The sequence below is a fragment of the Ctenocephalides felis genome, unplaced genomic scaffold (genome assembly GCF_003426905.1).
Source record: "Ctenocephalides felis isolate EL2017-DRISC unplaced genomic scaffold, ASM342690v1 CF-g0.4_SCAFFOLD_03509, whole genome shotgun sequence".
In the NCBI taxonomy this organism is placed as follows: domain Eukaryota; kingdom Metazoa; phylum Arthropoda; class Insecta; order Siphonaptera; family Pulicidae; genus Ctenocephalides; species Ctenocephalides felis.
In genome coordinates, this window is record NW_020539663.1 from 1 (window position 1) to 23,068 (window position 23,068).

At 29.0% G+C, this 23,068-nt stretch overlaps 1 protein-coding gene across 1 annotated transcript; it reads right to left on the bottom strand.

The window, feature by feature from the left end:
* Positions 1-3,188: 3,188 nt before the first annotated feature.
* Positions 3,189-22,644, bottom strand: LOC113382618. The gene is made up of 18 exons (XM_026620873.1): positions 22,390-22,644; positions 22,194-22,323; positions 21,749-21,879; positions 20,388-20,541; positions 19,414-19,560; positions 18,442-18,625; positions 17,024-17,089; positions 14,605-14,822; positions 14,315-14,533; positions 13,819-13,949; positions 13,723-13,749; positions 13,124-13,294; positions 12,667-12,871; positions 6,118-6,261; positions 4,913-5,869; positions 4,460-4,562; positions 4,106-4,380; positions 3,189-3,416 (listed from the first exon to the last, which is right to left on the bottom strand). The coding sequence occupies exons 1-18, from the start codon at positions 22,503-22,505 to the stop codon at positions 3,189-3,191; spliced, it is 3,606 nt and encodes a 1,201-aa protein (XP_026476658.1). The 5' UTR covers positions 22,506-22,644.
* Between the last annotated feature and the right edge of the window lie 424 nt (positions 22,645-23,068).

Genomic DNA, 23,068 nt, shown 5'->3' on the forward strand with positions numbered 1-23,068 from the left:
TAAATCATCGTTCTTTTTGGGAATACATACGAGTGGAATCTTAACGTATCGAAACAGTAATTAAATATTCGAGGAATAAAAGTAATCAATGATCAATATAAATTGATCAATGAGAAATAACAATGAGATAATAACAAAACTGTTAATTTGAAACTAATCATTGTTCACACCGTCAACACAAGCAATATATTTTTTTAATCATTCTATTGGGATGATCAGTTCTTTCAAATAAAATTGATAACCTTTTAAACTTTTTGTATCTCCAAAACCGCTGAGCCTGCCTTTGACAATTTATCAACACGAATCGAATGTTTTTTAAAATCCTTTAAATCGGTTGATCCGCTCTGATGTCGTCGACAAAAAATTATAGACTCTTAAAAAAATGTCATTTTGACATTTCAGAACCAATTTTGAAAATTCAAAAACTGATCGAAAGTTTTCAGTTGGCATCGTGCTGAATAGTTTTTCGTCAAGATCGACCGCACAGTTTTTCGCAATTTATTATAACAATCTTTTTTCAAAAAAAAAACTTAGAGATAAAAATTTATAGTCTCATCTAACATAAATTTTATGGAACTACGATAAATGATTAATTATAAAAAGTCAATAAATTTTAGAATAATGGGACGAGCTTTTAGACCATGTGTACCTACTATGTGATGTGCGGATTTGTGCACTCAAATTAGTGTGATTATAGATTTTTTAAATCTAATTAATCACTTGCAGATTGCAAAATTTTGTCTAATTTGTTAAAAGCCAGTGATTTCCAACCATTTTTCATTCATAATGATCGAAAAACAAAAAACAAAAATAACTAACAAATAAAAAAAGAAACTTCTTCGGGATAATTATTTAATTTTAGTGCTTTTCTAATAGCTGGAAAACAAACCATTTTTGCCCAAGAGTTTGTTTATTTTAACTTGTATAATTTTTGTTTATTTCAATGGTCTATTTATCTGATAAAAATTAAATCTCATATACAGTTATAGTAATCGCAAAAAAATCGAAAACAAAAATGTTTATATATCTTATCTTTCAAAACAAATTGGATGCACACGTCAATCCGGAAATGCAAATAGTACAAACAGCCGAAAAATTAAAACGCCTGAAAAGAAAATGGCCCAGCGATCTACCGTCAACAACATAATTTCCCTGTTTCGCACAGGAAAATTTCAAACAAGTTATTTTTAATTATTATTTATTATTGATTACCGTTTTTATTATTAATACTATTATTTTAATTATTATTTATTCATTCATTTATTCTATTTCTTTTCTTTAATTTCCTTTATTCTATTTTTCTTTTTTTTGATTTTGATTTTCAATACCATAACTTTTAACTTATAGATTGTATTGTAATCTGATTGTTAAAATTAACAAAAAAAAAAAAATATATATATATATATATATATATATATATCTTTAAAGATTTCTGTACATTTTGGCAAATTTTCGTCGACGATTTCGCGCACATGGATTAACCAATTTGAAAAATTCAGAAAACATTTGACATGTATTGAAGTTAAGAAGACGTGCCGATTAGTTTTTGGCAAAGGCAGGATAACCCGTTTTGAAGATACGGGGCAAAAAGTGCCAAACTGATTACATTTTTAGGAAGGCAATTCTAGCGGTTTTGGAAATCCAGTAAAAAAGCACAACAAAACCCATTTGGCATATGCACATCAAATTATCAGATATTTTATAAAGATTTTAATTAATAGTGAGTTAAGTTAGACTGCAACGCGGCGTTTACGCGCTTCGATATTTCGTCTCTAAGCCGCTAACGCAACGTGATTGCTTTGAAAAAAAGTTCAAAATTTTCAACAAAATATTTCGAATTAAAAAAAGTCAATTTCTTTCACTTTTTTTAAAGCTTTTCAAAAATTTAAATTACGGCACGAAAAGTTTCAGCAATTTGCCTTTAGGCACGATACCATGCACCACTAGTCAACTTACAACTGGTAAAAAAGGGGGGCCTCGCAAACGAATTTCGCCGACGCCCACAAATGGCCTAGCGCCGCCACTGAGTGTATTTTTGTGTAATTAATTTTTTGTAAGTATTTGTATTTATGATTTTATATCATTTTCCTTCTACATTTTTTATAAAATCTTTTAGTTGTTCCACTGAATGATGGTGTCGATGAAGACCAAAACGCATGGCTAAATAAAGTTGTTACAACTACTTTAGTTGTTTTACTTGGTGTTACTGCCCGAATCAAAAAACCCATCAATATATATATATGTGTATATATATATATATATATATATATATATATATATATATATACGATTTAGTAGTTAATTTTGATGTTGAGATATATGAGTAAGTTCTTGAGGGCGATACATCTAACAAAGAAAAGGCAAAGATTTATAAAATAATCTTTAATTCCAAACGTTTCGAAATACAATTTGATGTCATCATCAGTGGATATTGAACATGGTACTTTATATCTAAAAATGTGTACACATCACAGATTAAAGTATTTTGGCACAGAACGGAGGCTATGTAATAGCTATGAATCCCGAGGCAAGAGTAAGTGTCCTATTACAAAAATTCATGATTATTGACTGGTTGGTTGCATCAATGTTAGTGCAAAATTCTGTGATGTGTACACATTTTCAGATATAAAATACCATGTTCAAAATCCACTGATGATGACACTGATGATCAAATTGTAAGTCGAAACATTTGGAATTAAAGATTATTTTATAAATCTTTGCATTTTTCTTGTTTGATGTATCGCCCTCAAGAACTTACTCATACATATATATATATATATATAAATATATACAAAGAAAAGCGCCACTGGATTTAAGCAATCAACTCTCCTGAGAAAAAATGGAAATAACTTAATCATTATTTATAAGAAATTATTTAATAAGTAAATATTGTAAATTTTATATCGAAAAAACAACTACTGAGTTGTTTTTTCCAACAAGTCAAAGTAGTATACAATGTACCTTTTCGGCGAACTATTGTAAATCATTAAATTTACTGAATGTCCTATACTGGACAGTTGTAAATAAAAGAGTTAATAAAAAAAAAAAAAAAAAAAAATGTATTTTGCATGAAGACTAATTGATGGAGCGCAATTCAATCAATATCATTTGTATGTAACACTTCACAGTTCAATTCTCAAAAATATCTAATTAAATGATAATAAATGAAAATAAAAAGTTGCCTGCAATTACAATGAAACATATTTGAACATCCATGCAAAAAAACTATTATACCTTTCTGCCAACATTTCGCATGGAAAAAGCTGTAAAAACCATTTTTTCAATACTGCATTTTCTTTCACTAATGGTAATACTGAAGATATTACGTCACATAGTGATACATCTGGTATATCCGATAACTCAGATAAAGCTATATAGATTTTTTTAAATTGTGTTGAATGTTCTGACAAGTAGTTCTAAAAAAAAATCAAGAAAAAAACTCTTTTTCATTATATAATAATGACAAAACAATAATGTTACTTAAACAACTCTATAAGATGCACTGCTAATTCAAAATATAAAAGAATTAGGTTGCAACATGTATTTTGCATGAATACTAGTTGCATACCTATAGATATATTCAAGTTTCAGTTCTTGTCAATCGACAAGAACTGAAACCTTTTTAAATCTTAAATAAATCTGCAAAATACATAACAAATTGGCTTGACCGAATGTTGTAAAAAGTAATTAAGATATTCTTCAAATGATATTTTTCAAACATAAATCTTATAAATCATATACCATAATATATATCAAACTGTTAATTGCTAAGAAATGGCTGATTAAATAATTATTATGCATTGTTAGTTAAGAGAAAACATATACACCATCTTCACAAAAAACTATTCAGCACAATCCTCAACTAAAATCTTTTAATAGTTGTTTTTTTATACTTCATTTAACTATTACATTACAAAGAAACATTTAACTAATAAGCGTGCAAAATTTGTCAACATTATCATTTATTGAGTAATATCAAATGGCTTGACAATTTGGGTGAAACATCAAATAGCACTCACATACACATGCACACACACAAGTTTTCCAATTGTAGCATCAAAGCAAAAGTTAAAAAAAAATCAATATAATTTTGAAAAATACTTACAGTGGTTATTTCAACAAATTCATCCATATTGGAATTTAAACATATCTCCATAAACTTTAAAATTCTTTCTGCTTTATTGGGTAAAAGTAGCACAAGAAATTCTTTCAATAGATGTGGATAAGTAGGAAGAAATATTGTCTCCAATTTTTTATAGAATTCTGAAGGGTTATCATTAGAATTCACCGTCATCACAATTTCGTGAAATCTATTTAAATCATTAGGATTTTTAGTACATAAATGATTCTTTACATGTTCATAATAAACATTTACAGTATCTGGAAAAAACAAAAAAAATTAATTTAACAAATTACTTGCTAAAATTTTAATAATGCATATTTATGTCATACTCCATACCATATTCTGGAGACAACACATTCTCAATTAGTGGAAAATTATGAAGAATTGACCCATCTGATTTTGTTGTGGGTAGGTTGACAAATGACCGTTGTTCAGGCTTCTGGAAATATAATAAAATGGGAATGATTCATGATTGATGTAGATTGAAAATTACAGCAATAGAAATTATATGAAATCCGTACATTTTAGCTTTCGTTTAAGCCTTCACGTTTTATTTAAAAAATAAGAAAAAATTAACAATATCTATTCAACTATAAATACTTTTCATTTATTGATATATGTTATGCGAGGCACTACTGTATATATTAACTGAATATATATATATATATATATATATATATATATATATATATTGAAAAATTATAATCAAGCTTACATAAACAAATATTACATGCTTCAATATTTAATCCAATTCAGAAATTGCAAATAAAAAATAATATTTACACAAACCTTTTTCAAATGGCAAATCTCTGCATCAGCCAAATAATTATTAGATTTATCATGATCACCTAAAATAGTATCGGTAATCATTTCATCTGAACTCGTAAATGGAGAGCTTTTAATATCTTGTAAATTCAAGAAGTTTGATACCAATGGCAGCATTTTTGGAAAGTATATTGAAAAAAAGTAATCCAATGTGAGTATATGAACAAATGCTCTCTTGATACATTTTTTACTATGGTTCACATTATATACTAAGTATATATTATTCAGAAGACTCTTGAAGTAACTTTTAATGTAAAATTTAAGTTTACATATTACTTGAAAACTGCTACTTTTATGATTTTCACTATCACTAGATAAGTCTTTTTGCACTGGTGTGAAATAATCTGTTAACAATTTTTGTTTACTACAAATCTTTTTTGTGGATGGTTTTCCACATTCACATCGTAATGATTCAACATTAACTATCTTCAAAAATGTATTATTCGTTGCGTCATTCTTTAAAATTGGAGAAATCTGATCTCTAATATGAAAGCCCAAATTATTTTTTGCGATGTCTTCATTCTTTGATATATGATCCATGGATTGCTGAGATGATGTAAAAATTAAATTATTGATTGGAGTTGAGATGTAAGTAATCATTGGCATTGATGAGAATCCATTTTTTGTTGATTGTGGTGTGACTGGTGATGAGTTTGAGTTTGAATTCTTAGCACCAGGTGATGCAAATAGAAGCGGCATGCTATTAGATGGAGGATTCACAGATTCATCACACACTGATAATGAATTATTATTATCTATAATGTTAATAGTTTCTGATAACTTATCCGAAATAATTGTTACGTCCTCAGAAAATGACTGTCCTACTTCAACTTTATATAAATTATCTGACTCATTGAATTTGTGTGGAGTAATTTTTATAGGGTGTTGCACAAAACTAGATGAAGTTTTCTTCTTTTTTACCTGCAATATTAAGTCAAGCTCACAATATATTACAAATTATCATTATCAACAAATAACACAATATATAATTTCACAATCATCTATTCTATTCTTATATTTTATGAAAATATAAATATAATAAACATTTCTAAATATAAAAAATATAGACATTTAAAAATTATTCACAATCAATAATTGAATTAAAAACTCAAATAATCTAATTTCTCAAGAACTTGTAGTATAAAGGCATATTCTGTTAAAAAACTTACTTCTACAGGAGGTTTCAAGATATGAGTCCTCCAAATATAATGTAACTTATCAACTGGCTGTTTCCGAGGAGTTGCTATTAAATCTGGATCAAACGGAAGTAAAATATGTTCTGTAGGAGGTGGTTTATTATGGCGAAAATAATACTGAAAAATAATGGTTATATTTAATACCTGTATATTATTAGAAATTAAGTATATAAAAATGTTATATAAACTCAATCAAAAACTATATATTATATTGGGCACACATGTGGCGAATGCTTGACCACTGCAATCCCTACTATGGTGATGAGCCTTTTTGTAGGCAAGACACTAGCTCTACACTGTACATGTGTGAATACTATGCATTTTAATTACTAACAAAGTATCAGTTTATACATATACATATTACTTTAGAGTAAAGTATGCACACAGACCCTGAGTGATTCTGGGAAATAGTTTTTGCTGTCTGACATTTCCGATTTTAATGACTTAATCTTACTTAATATATTATTACAAGAAAAGAGTTTTCCACCAATTTTACACAACAGAACATATAAAGATGATGTATAAAACAAACTAGTGGGGCACATGGCATCGTGCCTTAAGGCAAATTGCTGAAACTTCCCGTACCAAAAATCATTTTTTTTTTAAAAGATTAACATTTTTAAAAAAAAATTTACTCTGAAAGAATTAGATTTTTGAGAAACTATAATCTTTTGACAAAAACTTACTTTTTTTGAAAAAAAAAACTTTGAAATTCTGAACTTTCAGAGCAATCGTACTGCTTTAACTGCATAGAGACGAAATATCAAAGCGCGTAAGCGCTGCGTCGCCGTCTAACGGATAAACACTGGTACGGAACCCATAGGAATGTAAACAAAATTTATACTTATTGTTAAAATCTCTATATAATATCTGATAATTTGATGTGCATATGTCAAATGATCATTTTTGACCGCCAAATGGCTTTTTTTCTACTTTTTTTACTAGATCTCCGAAACCGCTAGACCTACCTTCATGAAAATTTGATCAGTTCTTCATCTTGTTAATACAAGTAAAATGTATTTTGAACTATTCAAATCGGAAGCTCCGTCCTCTTAAAAACTGAGTTACCGTTTTTGGCACTTTTTGCCCCATATCTCCGGAACGGCTAGACCTGCCTTTGCCAAAAACTAATCAGCACGTCTCCTTATCAATACGAATCGAATGTTTTTTGAATTATTCAAATCGCTTCATCCGTGTTTCCGAAATCGTCGACTAAAATTTCGTATCCGAACACACACACATAACCGCACGCACACACACACACACACACGATAGTTCGCCGGATTGCCCATATTGTTTGGGCAAAATCGAAGATGCTGAGCATGTGTTCTTCATGTGCCCGCGATTTGGTGCTCTACGGGATGATGTGGAAGAGACATTGAGATGCAGAATTACCCCAGGTAATGTTGTTGAAGTGATGCTAACAAGTGATGCTGCTTGGAACGCCATAGACAGATTTGCGAGAGACGTTTTAATGGAACTGCGTTCTATAGAGAGAGAAAGGGCGAATGGGACTTCGCCCATTTAAAAGATAAGTATAATGTTTATGAATTATAACATTGTTTAGAACAAGTTAAGAATTGTAATATTCTAGATCCTCCCCCCACGAAGTAATGCCTAACGGCGGTTTCCGTGGGGACCAGAGGCAAGGGCAAAGCGGAGGTTTTAGTCGGTATTATACCAGGGCGGTATCGAGTCCGACATACCCAGACAGAAGACCGGTCTGGGATGCATAAAGGCATTTCCTTCGCTATACAAAAAAAAAACACACACACACACATACATCCGTTTTTTCTAAGGTATGCCAAAATGTTCAGAAGGTTTTGAAACGTGAAGATATATAAACATTTTCATTTTCGATTTTTTTGCTATTACTATAACTTGCCCTACGGGAAGTTAAAAAACTTATTTCTAAATATCAATATTTTGTTGTCAAATTTAAGAACGTAATAAACAATGTATGAAGAAAATCATACAGGTTAATTTTTCATTCAACATTTTGATACAAATATTCACATTAAATTTTAATTTTCAAATTGGTAATGTAATATGTTATTGCATTATAAAATAACAATATTAAGCCCAAAGGTTACTTATATGAAATCAATTCTGTTCTAAATATTATAAATTGTAATTTAAAAAGAATTGTGCAAAGGTAGCTTTCAAACCAAACAGAATTACTCAGTACAAATTGTGAGAAAGTACCTTCATTTGCCCCTCCTGTGTTCATTAAAAAAGTACAAAATAGTAGTAAGTAGAATATTAGATTTCAAATTAATAATCTGCTTTAAAAAATTAACACAATATATGATTATATGTATTGCGCTTACGAAGTCGCATTTAAAAAAAAATCTATAATGAACGTGTTGATAATAATTTTGAACAGTCATATCAAATTAGCAACATTTAATTATTTTTTCTCATTTTTCAATTCCATTTTATTTCGTTAATGTATATATATATATATATATATATATATATATATATATACATATATACTAGCAAACCCGACGAACTCCGTTTCGCCACCAGATGGTTTTGTGAGAAAGATGAAGATGAAAGAAATTTTTTGTTTGTTTTATATTTGAAAAGGAAAAATTTAATTTTAATATACAACAGTAATGATTTTATTTCGATTACAAAAATGAAGTGTTTTTTAGTTGAACTTCTCTAAGTAAATGAAAGTGAATCCGCAAATTATCTGTTTCATTGAAGTGCTCTTTGGTAAACCACATTTTTTGTTTTTTGGTCTGACGTTAACACAAACAAAGCGGATGGTTTTCCAACTTGTGAACAGGCAACGTATAACTGCCCATGTGAAAAACAATGATTTTCTAAATAATCTATTTGAAATTTATCCCGCAAACACTAAGCGATTGGCCTTGCGACTTGTTATTGCGAACGCAAGGCAAACTAGAAATTGCAATCGTTTGAAAAGTCAAACGGAAGACCAGTCGGAATCATTGGTATGTCACCAAATCGTCAGCAATTTTTGATTGAATGGTGAAATTCAGTGCGTGTACATGAAGTGCTGCCCTGCAATTAGTACGACCCTGCCGTACCTCGTGATTGCCCTGCATGATGCGCACGCATCAAGATGGCTGCCTCCGTCCTGTATAAAAGAAACGGCCATCGAAGCAAAAGGCCTCTTCAACCATCTCGGCCAACAAAGACCAATCAATACACAAATTGTATTAAATAATAATAAATAGTATTAAACAAAATCAATCATGGTCGGATGGACCTTTAATATTTGTTGTGTATGCGTAGGTAATCTTTGTAGCCACAAGGTTCTTAAAATATTTTCATCTATATTTCATTTCATTATTTTCAATAATAGACCTCAAGAAAGCATACCAGCAGATACCTGTTTACGATAAAGATATTCCCAAGACGGCAATTACAACACCTTTTGGTTTATTTGAGTTCCCCTTTATGACATTTGGCCTACGTAATGCAGCGCAAACTTTCCAAAGATTTATGGACGAAGTAACCAGTGGATTTCCAACGTTTAGCAGATTATGGTATAGTAGTAAACCCATCTAAATGCATCCTAGACGCTAAGGAAGTTACGTTCCTAGGATACTGCATTACAGAGCATGGCACAAAACCCCCAAAAGAGAGGATAACCGCATTGTTAAATTTTCCAAAACCAAAAACTATAAAAGGATTAAGGATATTCTTAGGCATGATAAACTTTTATCGAAATTTTTGTCCGAATGCTGCCAGATATCAAGCAGATTTACAAGTTTTAATATCAAAACCTAAATCGAAAGACACAAGCCAAATTGACTGGGATGAAAAACTTACAGCAGCTTTCGAAGAAGAATCTCGCTGAAGCTACCTTACTAACGCATCCATTGCCTGATGCAGAACTTGCTTTATTTACAGACGCTTCAGACAAATCCGTGGGTGCAGTGCTACAACAATATACAAACGGTGAATGGAAACCTCTCGCTTATTTTTCGAAGAAAATTTCTGAAAAACAAAGAACGTGGCCAGCGTACTACCGCGAGCTTTTAGCAGGGTATAAAGCATTTCAATACTTCAAGGATCAAATTATTGGTCGTAATTTCATTTGGTTCATCGACTACAAACCACTTGTGTATGTTTTTCAGCAAAAACACGACCGCCTACCACCAGTTCAGCTCAATCAGATAACATATATGTCACAATTCACGACAGATGTTAGACATGTGAGCGGGACAAAGAATATTCCGGCTGATTTGTTTTCTAGAATTGAATCAATCAGTTCCCAATTGGAAATTACCGAAATAGCAAAAGCTCAAAAGGAGGATATGGAGCTAAAACAATATTTATCGCTGAAAACTGCCTTACAACTTAAGAAACGAAAAATTCCAGGAACAAACTACTCCATATACTGCGATACATCTCAAGGAAGAGAACGATCATTCGTACCTGTAAGTCTAAGAAAGAAAATTTTTGACAGCCTGCATAATTTAAGTCACCCAGGACCTAGACCTTCAATAAAACTAGTGACACAGCGCTTCGTTTGGCCAAACATCCGCCGGGACTGTAGGTCCAGAGAATGTTTGAAATGTCAGCGGAGTAAGGTAAGCAGGCACACCGTAACACCCATTAAGGAATTCAATGTGCCAACATCAAGGTTCATGCAGGTACATATTGACATTATAGGTCCATTACCTCTATGCAAAAATTATCGTTATCTGTTAACTGCCATAGACCAATACATTCGATGGGTTGAAGCATATCCAATTCCGGACATTACATCAGACACGGTAACACATGCATTTCTTTTATGTTGGGTCTAACGTTTCGGAGTTCCAGCACAAGTCACGAGTGATAGAGGAAGACAGTTTGACGCCTCACTATTCCGAAATGTCGCACAAGCATGTGGAATCCACTTGATACAAACATCAGCTTATCACCCGCAATCAAACAAGTGCTGCCCTGCAATTAGTACGACCCTGCCGTACCTCGTGATTGCCCTGCATGATGCGCACGCATCAAGATGGCTGCCTCCGTCCTGTATAAAAGAAACGGCCATCGAAGCAAAAGGCCTCTTCAACCATCTCGGCCAATAAGGACCAATCAATACACAAATTGTATTAAATAATAATAAATAGTATTAAACAGCAACCACTTCATATTTCTTGGCGGCAAGAATTGCTCGTTGACTTAACCAAGCATAATTCTGATAATTCTCACTAATGTCATTACTCGAACTTTTAATTACGGTGCGTAAAGTTCCAGCAATTTGCATTAGGGCACGATGCCATGCACCATTAATTTAGGCTCTTAGCTATAAATCTTGCGGAGCCCGAGACCTTTCCAAAGAATGCAAAATGTCGAAATCGGTTCGTGCGTTCTGAAGTTATTTCGTCAGGAAGGAAAACCCGACTTATATATATATATATATATATATATATATATATATATATATATAGAAGATATATACATTTTTCCAATTCCATATATACAGATTTCCAATTTTTGGGTGATTACTATAACATGCTCTATGGGATGCTAATAAGCTTTTATTAACTTCCTAAAGGAGAGGTTTGTCTTTCCAAAAAATGTTATGTCTTCTCGACGCTTGAATTCATTCTAATTGTTTAGCACCAAATTTAAAACTAAGCATGTGTGCGTATGTATTGCTGTGTGTATGTATGTGAACCGATTTTTGACTTTTAGTCGACGTTTCAAATAAAAAACAGCTAAATATATTTTAAAAATTTATAAGCTATTTGATGTAACTCGATAGATAATCAGTTTTGCGCAACGATCGTCCAAGCTTCTTTGTCATTATCCGAAAAGTGCGAAATTTGATGCATTTTTGGCAAACAACGATCAAGTCGTTCATGATTTATTGTAAAATTCTCTTTTTTGCAATTTTAATGAAACCTTGTATGAAATAGAATGGTCTTAATGAACATACATAATATTAGAGCCCCACAATGAGTGATTCAATTATAAAAATCAAATAAAGTTTAGTTTAATCAGTCGTGCTTTTCGAAATACTCCGTGTATGCATTAAGCACATGTTCCCTTTCCAAAAATGTGTAAAATTTAAACAATTTGTCAAAAATAACTAACATATTATTTAATTAATTAACAATTACTAATTTGCCCAAATTGGATATCCCGCAACAAATTCTCACATTGTAATGCTGTTCAACAACTATAATTATAGCTCACTCATAAAACAATGTACTGATATCTTATTGATTATTAAGTTTATTTTTTACACATGTCGGGAAGTTCATGCAAATTGCCTTAAGGCAAAATGCTACTTACACCTAATTTATATTTATTTTTCTTCCAAATATCATCTCCATACATTGCATAATCATTGCTTTCAAACATTTTGATGCATTCGTTCTAACAATAGAAAATCAACAAGCCCAACAAAATGTCATATTATCAGTCAAACTATGCTTGCTAATTGAAACTGTAAACATATATTTAGAATATGTTTATCAAAACAATAAGGGATTATTAAAGGTATGATATTTAAAATAACCACCATCTTTTACTAACCTTGATTGGGTTATCTTTCTTTGATTTAACTAATCTGTTTCTTATTTGGCGATATAATGTTTTAGCACTTCGACCATTCTTTAAATATTCTTCTATAAGTTGTACAGCATTGAACAAACTATAATTTCGCCTTGGTCCTTTTTTATATAGTTGGGGATTATTTTGCATGTATTTATAAAATAAATGTAATTCGATGGCTACCACCCTGCAATTTATAGAAAGGAACTTCATTAATAAGAAATCATGTTAAAATTTTATTTTAGAAAATAAAAAGCATGTGCATAAACATATTTTCCTTTTTTTTTTGAAAATCAATTGATGGAAATCAAATATCCAAATTATTATCTATAACTTTAAAAATAAAAAAAAAACTTATTTTTTATCTATTACTTTATAATAATACTTCAACATCTTTCATGAAATAACTAATTTAGTAAAATAAACAAGCATCACTTACTGTTGCTCAGAAAGTAAGAATTCCTTTACACCACCATTGCTCAAATCTAACCGAAAGGGTATTTTTGGCAATAATTCTGGGTAAATAAATACTTTACTATCACAAATGACATCCATCATTTCGGGAGGAAACTTACTGTAGTATCTATTGTGACTTAACTTATTTGCTCTCCTGCACAAAGATAACAAATCTGAATATATTAAAATCATAATAATAATGATATTAATGGTGTGATCGCTTGAGAGGAGCTACATAAACTAACAGTATCTCCAAATTGATTCTATAATATATTCTATAATAACAAAGTTTATTAGATATTATTGTTATCAAAACTATATAACCAAGTAAACAAAGAAGATCAAACAACACATTCATTTAAATAAAATAGCAAAGATTTAAGTTAAACCAAGTATTACTAAAGCTTTGCTATATAAATAAAATTTTATTAACCCCTTCTGGTACGATTTAATCTTGAAAAGCTGTGCATAAAATAACAATTTCTTATTAAAAATTTTTATAACCTGATATTAAATACAATACTTATACAAATAATAGTTGATTTAATTCTTAGAGACTAATAAAAATAGTTGCATACTTACGATTTATTAATCTCGTTTTCTATAAATCTGAAATTTAAGAGCATTCATTGAACAAATGACAGTTACATAATACAATTTAAAGAATAATCTACTTACCTAAATATATTTTTAGTTTCTTCATTGTCCTTCGAAAGTCTTGATTGCCAAGATTCACAAAGCTCTAATGCAGGTTTTAAATTGTGCGTTGATAGTATGGTTTCCCCAGAATTAGTATCAGCAAGATTATGCTAAAATAAAACATACAATGGTATAAACAAAAATTATTTGAAAGGAATTGAAACAAAAATTATTTGAATTATTTGAAATATTTGGAATGCATACAAACATATATCTATAATAACTATAATATATAAAATTAGTGATAAAAAAAAGAAACATTTTAAAATAAATATTTTAAATAAGTAATATAAATAATAGTTCTTTCCAACATAACCTCATATTACGGATAGAAAATGGCGGAAGCAAAAAAGCACCTAATATGCATTCAACCTAAAACTAAATAGGATATAAACCCAAAAATAATCTAATAAAATAAAAAATAATAATATTTCAAACGCTGAATTCAAAATCAAGATAATAGATAAATATTTACCAAATTTTGTTTGCAAATGTCAGCAAGAGCCCACAACTCAGGATGTCCATAAAGTTGTAAAAAATGTTGTGTGCTTAATTGCACATGTTGTCTTAGCTGCTGAGCAAGTATTAAACGTTGTGTTGTTGTCATGACAGAATTTGTCAAATCAAGATTATCGATAACTTCAATTGTAATTGTTTGAATACTTTGATCCGCTTCCCCACCTTCAGTTGGAAACTACATTTGTAAAATATAAATTATTATTATATCAAGTTGTATCTAATAATTAAAATTATTAAATTGCTCACAGATGCCTCATCTGTTTGGGTTTCACAAGAAATGATTTCATTTTCATTCATGGTAAGATATTGGTTTTCATCAACATTTTGAATTGGATTTTCAATTGTGTTGCAAAAGGAGTTCATATCTGGTAATGAATTCATATCCAATAACTCTGCAACTAGATCACTCAATTCCCTTCTTGAGACAGTAACTTCTTGATCTTCTCTTAACTCCTCTTTATCAACTATAAAGAAAAACAACAAGTGGTACATGGCATCGCGCCTTAAGGCAAATTGCTAAAACTTCCGGTACCAATAATTGAAAATTTTAAAACAGATTCCATTTTTTTTCAGAACTTTGAATAACATTTTTAAAGTAGAACTTCTTTAGGCGCGACTAGGGTTTTAATCCGTACAAATGTAACGGAAGTTCGTTACTGCTGATAAGATAAGAGTCGAGTGCCAATGATTCGTTCATTCATTTCTATACGGGTCGTTTATGATTAGTCGTCCCGTATGTGAATAGAGATCTGTCGTATGCTATCGACAAGGAAATCGGCATAGATAAATAAACATTTTAAAGTTAAATCGTAGTACAAATGTTGATTTAATGAAACATTTTTTCATTTGGCAAAGGCAAATTGATGGAACTTATCGTACCTTAATTAAAAATTTTGGTACGTCACCCCAAAAAAATTATCCAAAATTTGTTGTACATATGTCCAATAAACATTTTTGACCGACAAATGACATTTTTTAACTTATTTTTATTGAGAGTCCATAACCGCTGGACCTGCCTTTCCAAAAATCAGTTCTTCATCTTGTCAATACAAGTAAAATATTTTTTGATTTAGTAAAATCATACGCTCCGTTCTCTTAAAAACTGAGTTACCGTTTTTGACACTTTTTGCCCCGTATCTTCGAAACGGCTAGACTGGCTATGCCAAAATCTAATCAGCACGTGTCCTTATTAATAGGAATCGAATGTTTTTTGAATAATTGAAATCGGTTGAACTGTGTTCCCGAAATCGTCGACAAAAATTTGTATTCGCAAACACACACATACATCCATTTTTTTAAGGTATGCCAAAATGTTCAGAAATATCTGAAAGAAAAGATATATAAAAATTTCCATTTTAGTTTTTTCGAATGCTATAACTTACCCTACGGAAAATTAAAAAAAAAATCATAAAAATAACGTTTTTTTTTCTTCTTTCATTGACCAAACTCAATTACTATATATTTTTATATATTAATGTTAAATGTCAAATATAATTATTCGAAGTCTATATAAATCTACATATTACAAAATTTTACAATTTAATACCGTAGTTTATTGTTTTTTTTATTACTAGTGATAACATAATAAAAAATATGGATGTTTTTTTTAAGTAAAAACATTTGTTAAAAACCTAAGTTAATGATAATTTGAATTTTCATTGAAGTTTTTTTTTTAAATAAAAACATTTTTTAACTTCCCGAAGGAGAATTCTGAATCGATTAATTTTCGGTAAAGATCGGCCGTTTTATAAAGTGTTGAAAAAAATTTTTTGCGAAGACTTTTAAGAATTTTTTTTGACGTTAGATACCATAGTTTTATAGACCATACTAAAATATTAATTCGTCAAAGTTTGCAAAAATTAGTATGGTTTTTTTGGCGTTTGTCAAAATTAGAACTTTCATCGACGTTTGCTCAAAAACGCCTGAACCGATTTCAAACATTTAAAAGCCAATAAATGTATTTCGACGTGGATTATTATTCTTAGTTTTGTGCGATGACCGGCTGAGTCGTTTCTTTGTAAATAGCAAAAAAGTGAAAAATAATTCGTTCACGTTTTAGCTCTCAATTCTGAATAAATTTTAAAAAATCAAAAACTGTGCTAAAGATATTGGTTGGAAATGATACTGATTAGTTTCAGATAAAAATCTACCGGACCGTTTTCTTGAAAATAACTGTTGAAAAAAAATTCTTTCCCAATTTTATAAAACTTTTTGGATAGATATCATGGTATTATAAATCATACTAAAATGTTACAGCCGTATGACAAATAGTTTAATATTAAAAGTTCATCAGAATTTGTGTCAAAATTGCTTTTGTGATGTGATGAGTCAAACATTATCAATTCATAAAAATTTAAAATAATAAGCTAAGCTACAATTTTAGGGCATACAAGCACATGTATTTTTCAGAAAAAAATGTATTCGAAATTGCAATGTTTAAATTTAATTCAAAGTGATAACTTTATTTTTGAAATAAACAGTTGAAATTTTATCTAAATATCTAAATTTCAAATTCAATTGATTAAGTCAAATCTTACACATTTAGGGAAGTTCATGCAACTTGACTTAAGGCTAAATGCCACTTTCAACTAGTTAAATTTTCAAACACAAACACAAATATCACAATATATGAAAAAATGAACTTCAAAAACTAAACATAATTTACCTGGAATATCTTCCACTTGTGCATTATATTCAGGATCAGTTTCTTCATCATCTTCTTGATGTTGACCTATATGAATGTATATATGTATGAATATATATGTATGAATATATATATATATATATATATATATATATATATATATATATATATATTAAAGCAGGTCAATTTGTATGCATCAAAAAAAGTCACTTAGGCACATATGATTTTTAGACTTAGGGATCAAAATAAAATACTTTTCTGAAGAAAGTAAATTCTGATGTCCCGTGCATAGACCAAAAGATAAGGGTTAAAATTTGAAAAATTCCATTTTGACCCACTAACTTTGGAAGGCCGATCCACCCATGCCCATGGTTCAACCCCTGGGACCTCAATGAGAGGTTTCTCAAAATTTAACCCTTATCTTTGGGTCAATGCACGAGACATCGGAATTCATTCTAGAGGTATGGTTTCTTCAGCAAAGTATCTTAATTTAATCCCTCGAATCCGAAAATCATGTATGCATAAGTCACACACACACACGTATATATACACAAATATATATATATATATATATATATATATATATATATATATATATAAAACCCTTCATGAATACTACCACATCATAACTTAGCTTTGTATAGTAATACTAATTTACTAAATTAGAATAAATAATAAATGTAATAAAAATTTACTAAATCTGGTTTTAATTTCTTGTTTATAATAAAGCAAATGTTTTTGAATAAATCAGCAATTCCAGATAAAATTGCAAAAATATTGGTATATTTGGAGGAAGGTAACCTTACATCGCCTAAGTCGTACCATGGCTATATTTTGTCTGATAATTATTGGAAGGCTATGCCCTCTTGTAAAACTGAATTGACAAACTCTTATTTATACCAGTTTAATAGAAAGCATTTTATGGGTTTCTTAAAATATATAATTGATAAATACAGTATTCTAAAGTTTTAACTTGAATTGAAAATTTTAAATGGGCGTAACCAACAAAGGTTGTATATCTCCTTAAACAATTCTATAATCATTCTTAGCACCTAAAGACTTAATAATTGTGTAAGTACATTTGTTACTTTTTGAGTTTATTTTATTTCAGGTGTTTTTTTTTAATAATTATGTTCGGCTAGTTAACTAATAACTTAAAGAAATTTATCTCTAACTAAATTCTGTACAGTTTTTACAGTAGGTACTACTAAGGCTTTATAAAAATCAAAATCAAAATCATAGCAAAAGCACATTTTAGAAAAACAAAATATTTATTACAATAAATAAAAATAAAATGATAGTAATATTTAATCATAAGCCAGCTAACTAAAGATTCAATAACGCTAAAGGTTTCTTTTTAAAATTACTTGAACTAAACTAAAGATTGCAGCTTCAAAAAAAAAAGAAATGTTATACATATACTAATCAAATATACATACGTAAAGGCTCCGTAAATTCGTGTAAAAAATCTTTCCACACTCCATCGACGTCATCACAATCATACATATCACTGGTAATGTCAGGTGGAATAAATGCTTTCTCTATAGTCTCTATATGTGTGCTGCTCAAACATAACTTAGATCGAGTTCTTAATGCAATAGTTTCATCATCAATAGAAGAAGTCTATGAAAAAATTGAATACCATGTTATTTACAAGAAAAAGAGCATAGCAGACTAATAATAAAATATACTTGCAATTTTTAAATTAAATAAATGCTTGAAAAATGTATACACATTTTTATAGCTATTAATGAATTATAAATATACATTTTATGCATTTAAAAAAAATATCAAGTGAGAATCTTTAAAGCCAGCATTGAGTCAATGAATTAAACTTCATTTTCTAAAGATGTAAAGATTTCTACTTTTTATTTTATTATATCATGCTAGCAAGTTCTTAACTGGTTTTATATATTCTATAAATTTGTTATAGTACCTCTCTTACGATTTTATTAATTTTTTCACTTTCAAAATAATATCTTGAAAATAGGGCTAAATGCAAAATTTAACCAAAATAATACTCATACTCATAACAGCATAAATCACAATATTGAAGAAAATGTTTGTGTATATATATATATATATATATGAGTGAGTTCTTCCTGGTATGATATGTATAAATCTTTATATAAAATTTTATTTTCAACATTTTCTTGGTTAGTTTGAATATTTAATACACACTGAAAATGAGGCATACCATGGTCTCGAAACGTTTGTAATTATTAAATAAAGTTGTGTTAAAAATCTGAGTATTGCTTTGTTCTATATATTTATATATATATATATATATATATATATATATATATATATATGTGTGTGTGTGTGTGTGTGAATGTGTGTGAACTTGTGTGTTTTGTTTTTCATGAAAATCATATGAATGGTACTCAAGTAGTTTGAAATAGTATTATTACCTGAGGAACTTTGAACAAACTGTTATTAGTGCAATTAGTATCGCAATCCGCAGCCGATACATCAACACCTTGTGACGTATTTGCAGACACATTCAAAGTTGATTCAACATCACTAGCAGTTGCAGCAGATTCTTTTTCATCATCGCTCTTGTAAATAATGATTTACAATATAATATAGAAAATATGTATATTACATGTCTTTCAAAATTAAATTTATACTTACACTACTTAATTTATAGTAACTAATTCTGTAAAAAATAGTATTTCTCACTCCACTCTAATTGCAAATGTATGTACTCAAAATTGAAAAATATGTAAAAAATAATTAAATGTATTGATTAAATACAACGTTTGACCCTTATTTGAGTACATACTAATATTTAATTTTACAAATTCTGGAAACTTGATCTTAATCTGAAAATACTTCAACAAACATACATACTCATGTGTCTTTCTGTCCCACCCCACAAACTTTTGTTTCAATAATAAAAAAAACATATCAAAAGAATACATATAGAAGCACTAAAAACCATTTACTATTTAACAGTATAATAGAAATTATAGCTAAATATTAGACTGATTGATATCTAAGCTATTGAAATAAAAATGGAATCCTGAGGTTTTTCAATTTTCAACTTACTTAGGTTATCATTGAAAAATCATACATAAAACTATAATTACTTTACATTGAAAAATAATGTTCAATTTTAAAGGTTTAATTGCAACAAGTACAATTTGAAAATCAACAATATTAATATTGCTAAATAATTTACCCCTCAGAATTCTTGTAATAAAATATTTTATGCTATTTATAACTTTTGGGTGCTAAGAACTCTAAAAAATCATTTAATACATTGATATGCATTTATGATTTTATTATATCAATTGACTTTATTAATATCTTTATATAGATGGGTTTTAAAATTTTTGATATGTTTGTAATTAAAACTAGTTTGAAATCGCAAACTACTTACTACATTATCGTCATACGGTTTATATTCCTCGTCAGAAGAATCATCTGGCAGTTCCTCGTTTATGAGAGCGGCTACTTCAGGCGTAGTAGTAGGTTGAACGGGACTGACAACTGGTATTGGCCATGCAACAGGCAAATCCTTTTGTTGAAGCTCTCTGGAAAACAATGTTGATATTATTTGATATTTTAAATATTCACTGAAACATAATTATATAAAACATACAAAAACAATTCTTCATCAAAGAAGTACATATTTATAAGCAAATTAACATTATCAAAAAGTGCAAATTATTATATTGCCATCTTTTGTTTTAGAAATTGATTTAGAAATTTTTGTATCTAGTAGTTCACCAAACCAATAACTATAAAAACATTTGAAAAAGTAGGTAACTATGAAAAACATAAATGTCAGAAAAGTGACATAATTGAAAATTAATGACAGGAAAATAATTTTTATAACATATATGTTTTAACCTATTAGCTTACCATCTCAAAACCTTGTTTTATTACAAATGCATTTGCTAAATTTTATTGACAATGTTTGATACTTAATAGTTTGTTTTCTTACAAAATAGAATCAAATGTTTAAATGTTTCAAATTTATTGAAACATATTCTGTCATTTCAGTTTTCTAAATACTTTTGAAAAATAAAAACTAAATGATACATATTACAATCATATAGTATATCCTATTATTTCTAATATTGTTATTTTGTTATATTTTGTTTTTCTAGTACTATTTTATTATTCAGAAATTTTATTTATATTATGTATTAATTTTATTTTTATTATTATTTGCTTTTATTTTATATTAAATCATCATATATTATTAAATCATCATATATACATACAGATATTATTTTAATGTAAATTCTATCCTTTGCACTCTTATTTATTTAAATTTATGTTAATATTTATCATTATTGCTAGATGTTAATTATTTAACAGTTGTAATAAATATTGTAATTAAAATATATATATATATATATATATATATATATATATATATATATATATAGTATATTCAATCGAATGTTTATATGGCATATTTTAAAACTTAAATGTGCTGAAAACTAGTTCCTGATAAAATAGACAAGAACTCCAACAAACATGTATATAAACAATAAAATAACTTGAAATTATACTAGGCCCAATAAACTAAATAAACAGCCACTAACATATTTAAATCAAAAATAAATACTAATTTGAGCAGTACTATACATACTGCTTGAATTGAATTAATATATTTAACCTTAAATTAAATAGAAAAAAACATTTATTACAACTTGTTAAACAATCATTATCTGGCCTATTTTATTGTAACAAAAGTTAATATTATTAGATAAATGTGTGTAAACTTACTTCACTTTAGAACGAGTAAGTGGTGTAATATTAAGTAAGTCATTCGCATTCTTTCCTTCAGATTCTTCATTATCTTTCTCCGACTCTTTTAACTTCACAATAGCCAAAACATGTTCATTAGACACAACACGCTAAAATCAAAATGTATATTAAACTTTCATTTATCAAAATAAATTCATTTAGTGCAAAATGTTGACATTTTAAACTCAAAAACTATGAGATTATATATATATTACCGTAAATAAATATTAGACAGTAAATAAATAAAGAAATGTTTTTTTAAAAAAAATGTTTTTATTACTTTTTGGATTCTTTAAATATATATATATATATATATATATATATATATATATATATATATCTCGTATATAAATAAAAGGAAATAATCATAAAATGAAAGAAACAAACAACGTTTATCATTAGGAATGGCATCATTTATACAAACTTTTAATATTTTGCGAACATTAGCTGCTGTCAAATTATTTTTAGCTGCTGCTTGTTCTAACTGATTATTGATTTTAAGAACTTGTAGACAATTCTCTAATTTGTTCTCACTTTTAACACTGTCGCTGGCCCTGTTAAACAATTATGATAGCTTTAAATATAGTACAAAAAAACTGACATTAGCAATAAACTGTTACCTTTTATTAGCTTTAGCATGCTTTATGATTTTGGTACTCCGAGATGTTTTTTGTGGTTTGTCGTTTGAATTTTTGTCGCCACTCGATAAAGAATCTTTATCCAAATCCTTAGCCATTTTGATATTTTGATATTTTAACTTTTTCTCTTCATTATGAACTATGTGATATAAAATGAAATAAACATTTCTAGATATTTCGAATTAAATATCTATACACAACTATAAAACAATAAAATAAAATATGATATATAGTACAATAAATGTTTTATAACTGACAGTTCTTCGTCTGGACTCTACTGTCATCCAGAGATAATAAATAAAGCCGCACACACAGAGTGCACATCACAAAGATACGCGCCATTTGATTTGTTTACACATTTTTAGGCGCCAAACTCGTTGAACAGAAATCGTTATGGCTCGCTCGCTCGCTCAATTAAGGTGCATCCACACCTAACGAACGAACACGAACGAACATAAATGAACGTATCAGAACGAACGGCAACAGCATAGTGTGGCGCCACAACAATCACGAACGAACATAAACAAACATGGCGAGCAATGTTCCGCAACTTGTCGGTACATCAAGGTGCGTCCACACCTAACGAACGAACACGAACGAACATAAAAGAACGTACCAGAACGAACGGCAACAGCATAGTGTGGACGCCACGACGATCACG

Coding starts and splice junctions, on each gene's coding strand:
- LOC113382618 (XM_026620873.1), bottom strand. CDS start 22,505: ATGGCTAAGGATTTGGATAAAGATTCTTTATCGAGTGGCGACAAAAAT. Junction 14,534..14,604: donor CCCAAACAGATGAGGCATCT/GTGAGCAATTTA, acceptor TTACAAATGTAG/TTTCCAACTGAAGGTGGGGA. Junction 12,872..13,123: donor TTCTTACTTTCTGAGCAACA/GTAAGTGATGCT, acceptor TATAAATTGCAG/GGTGGTAGCCATCGAATTAC.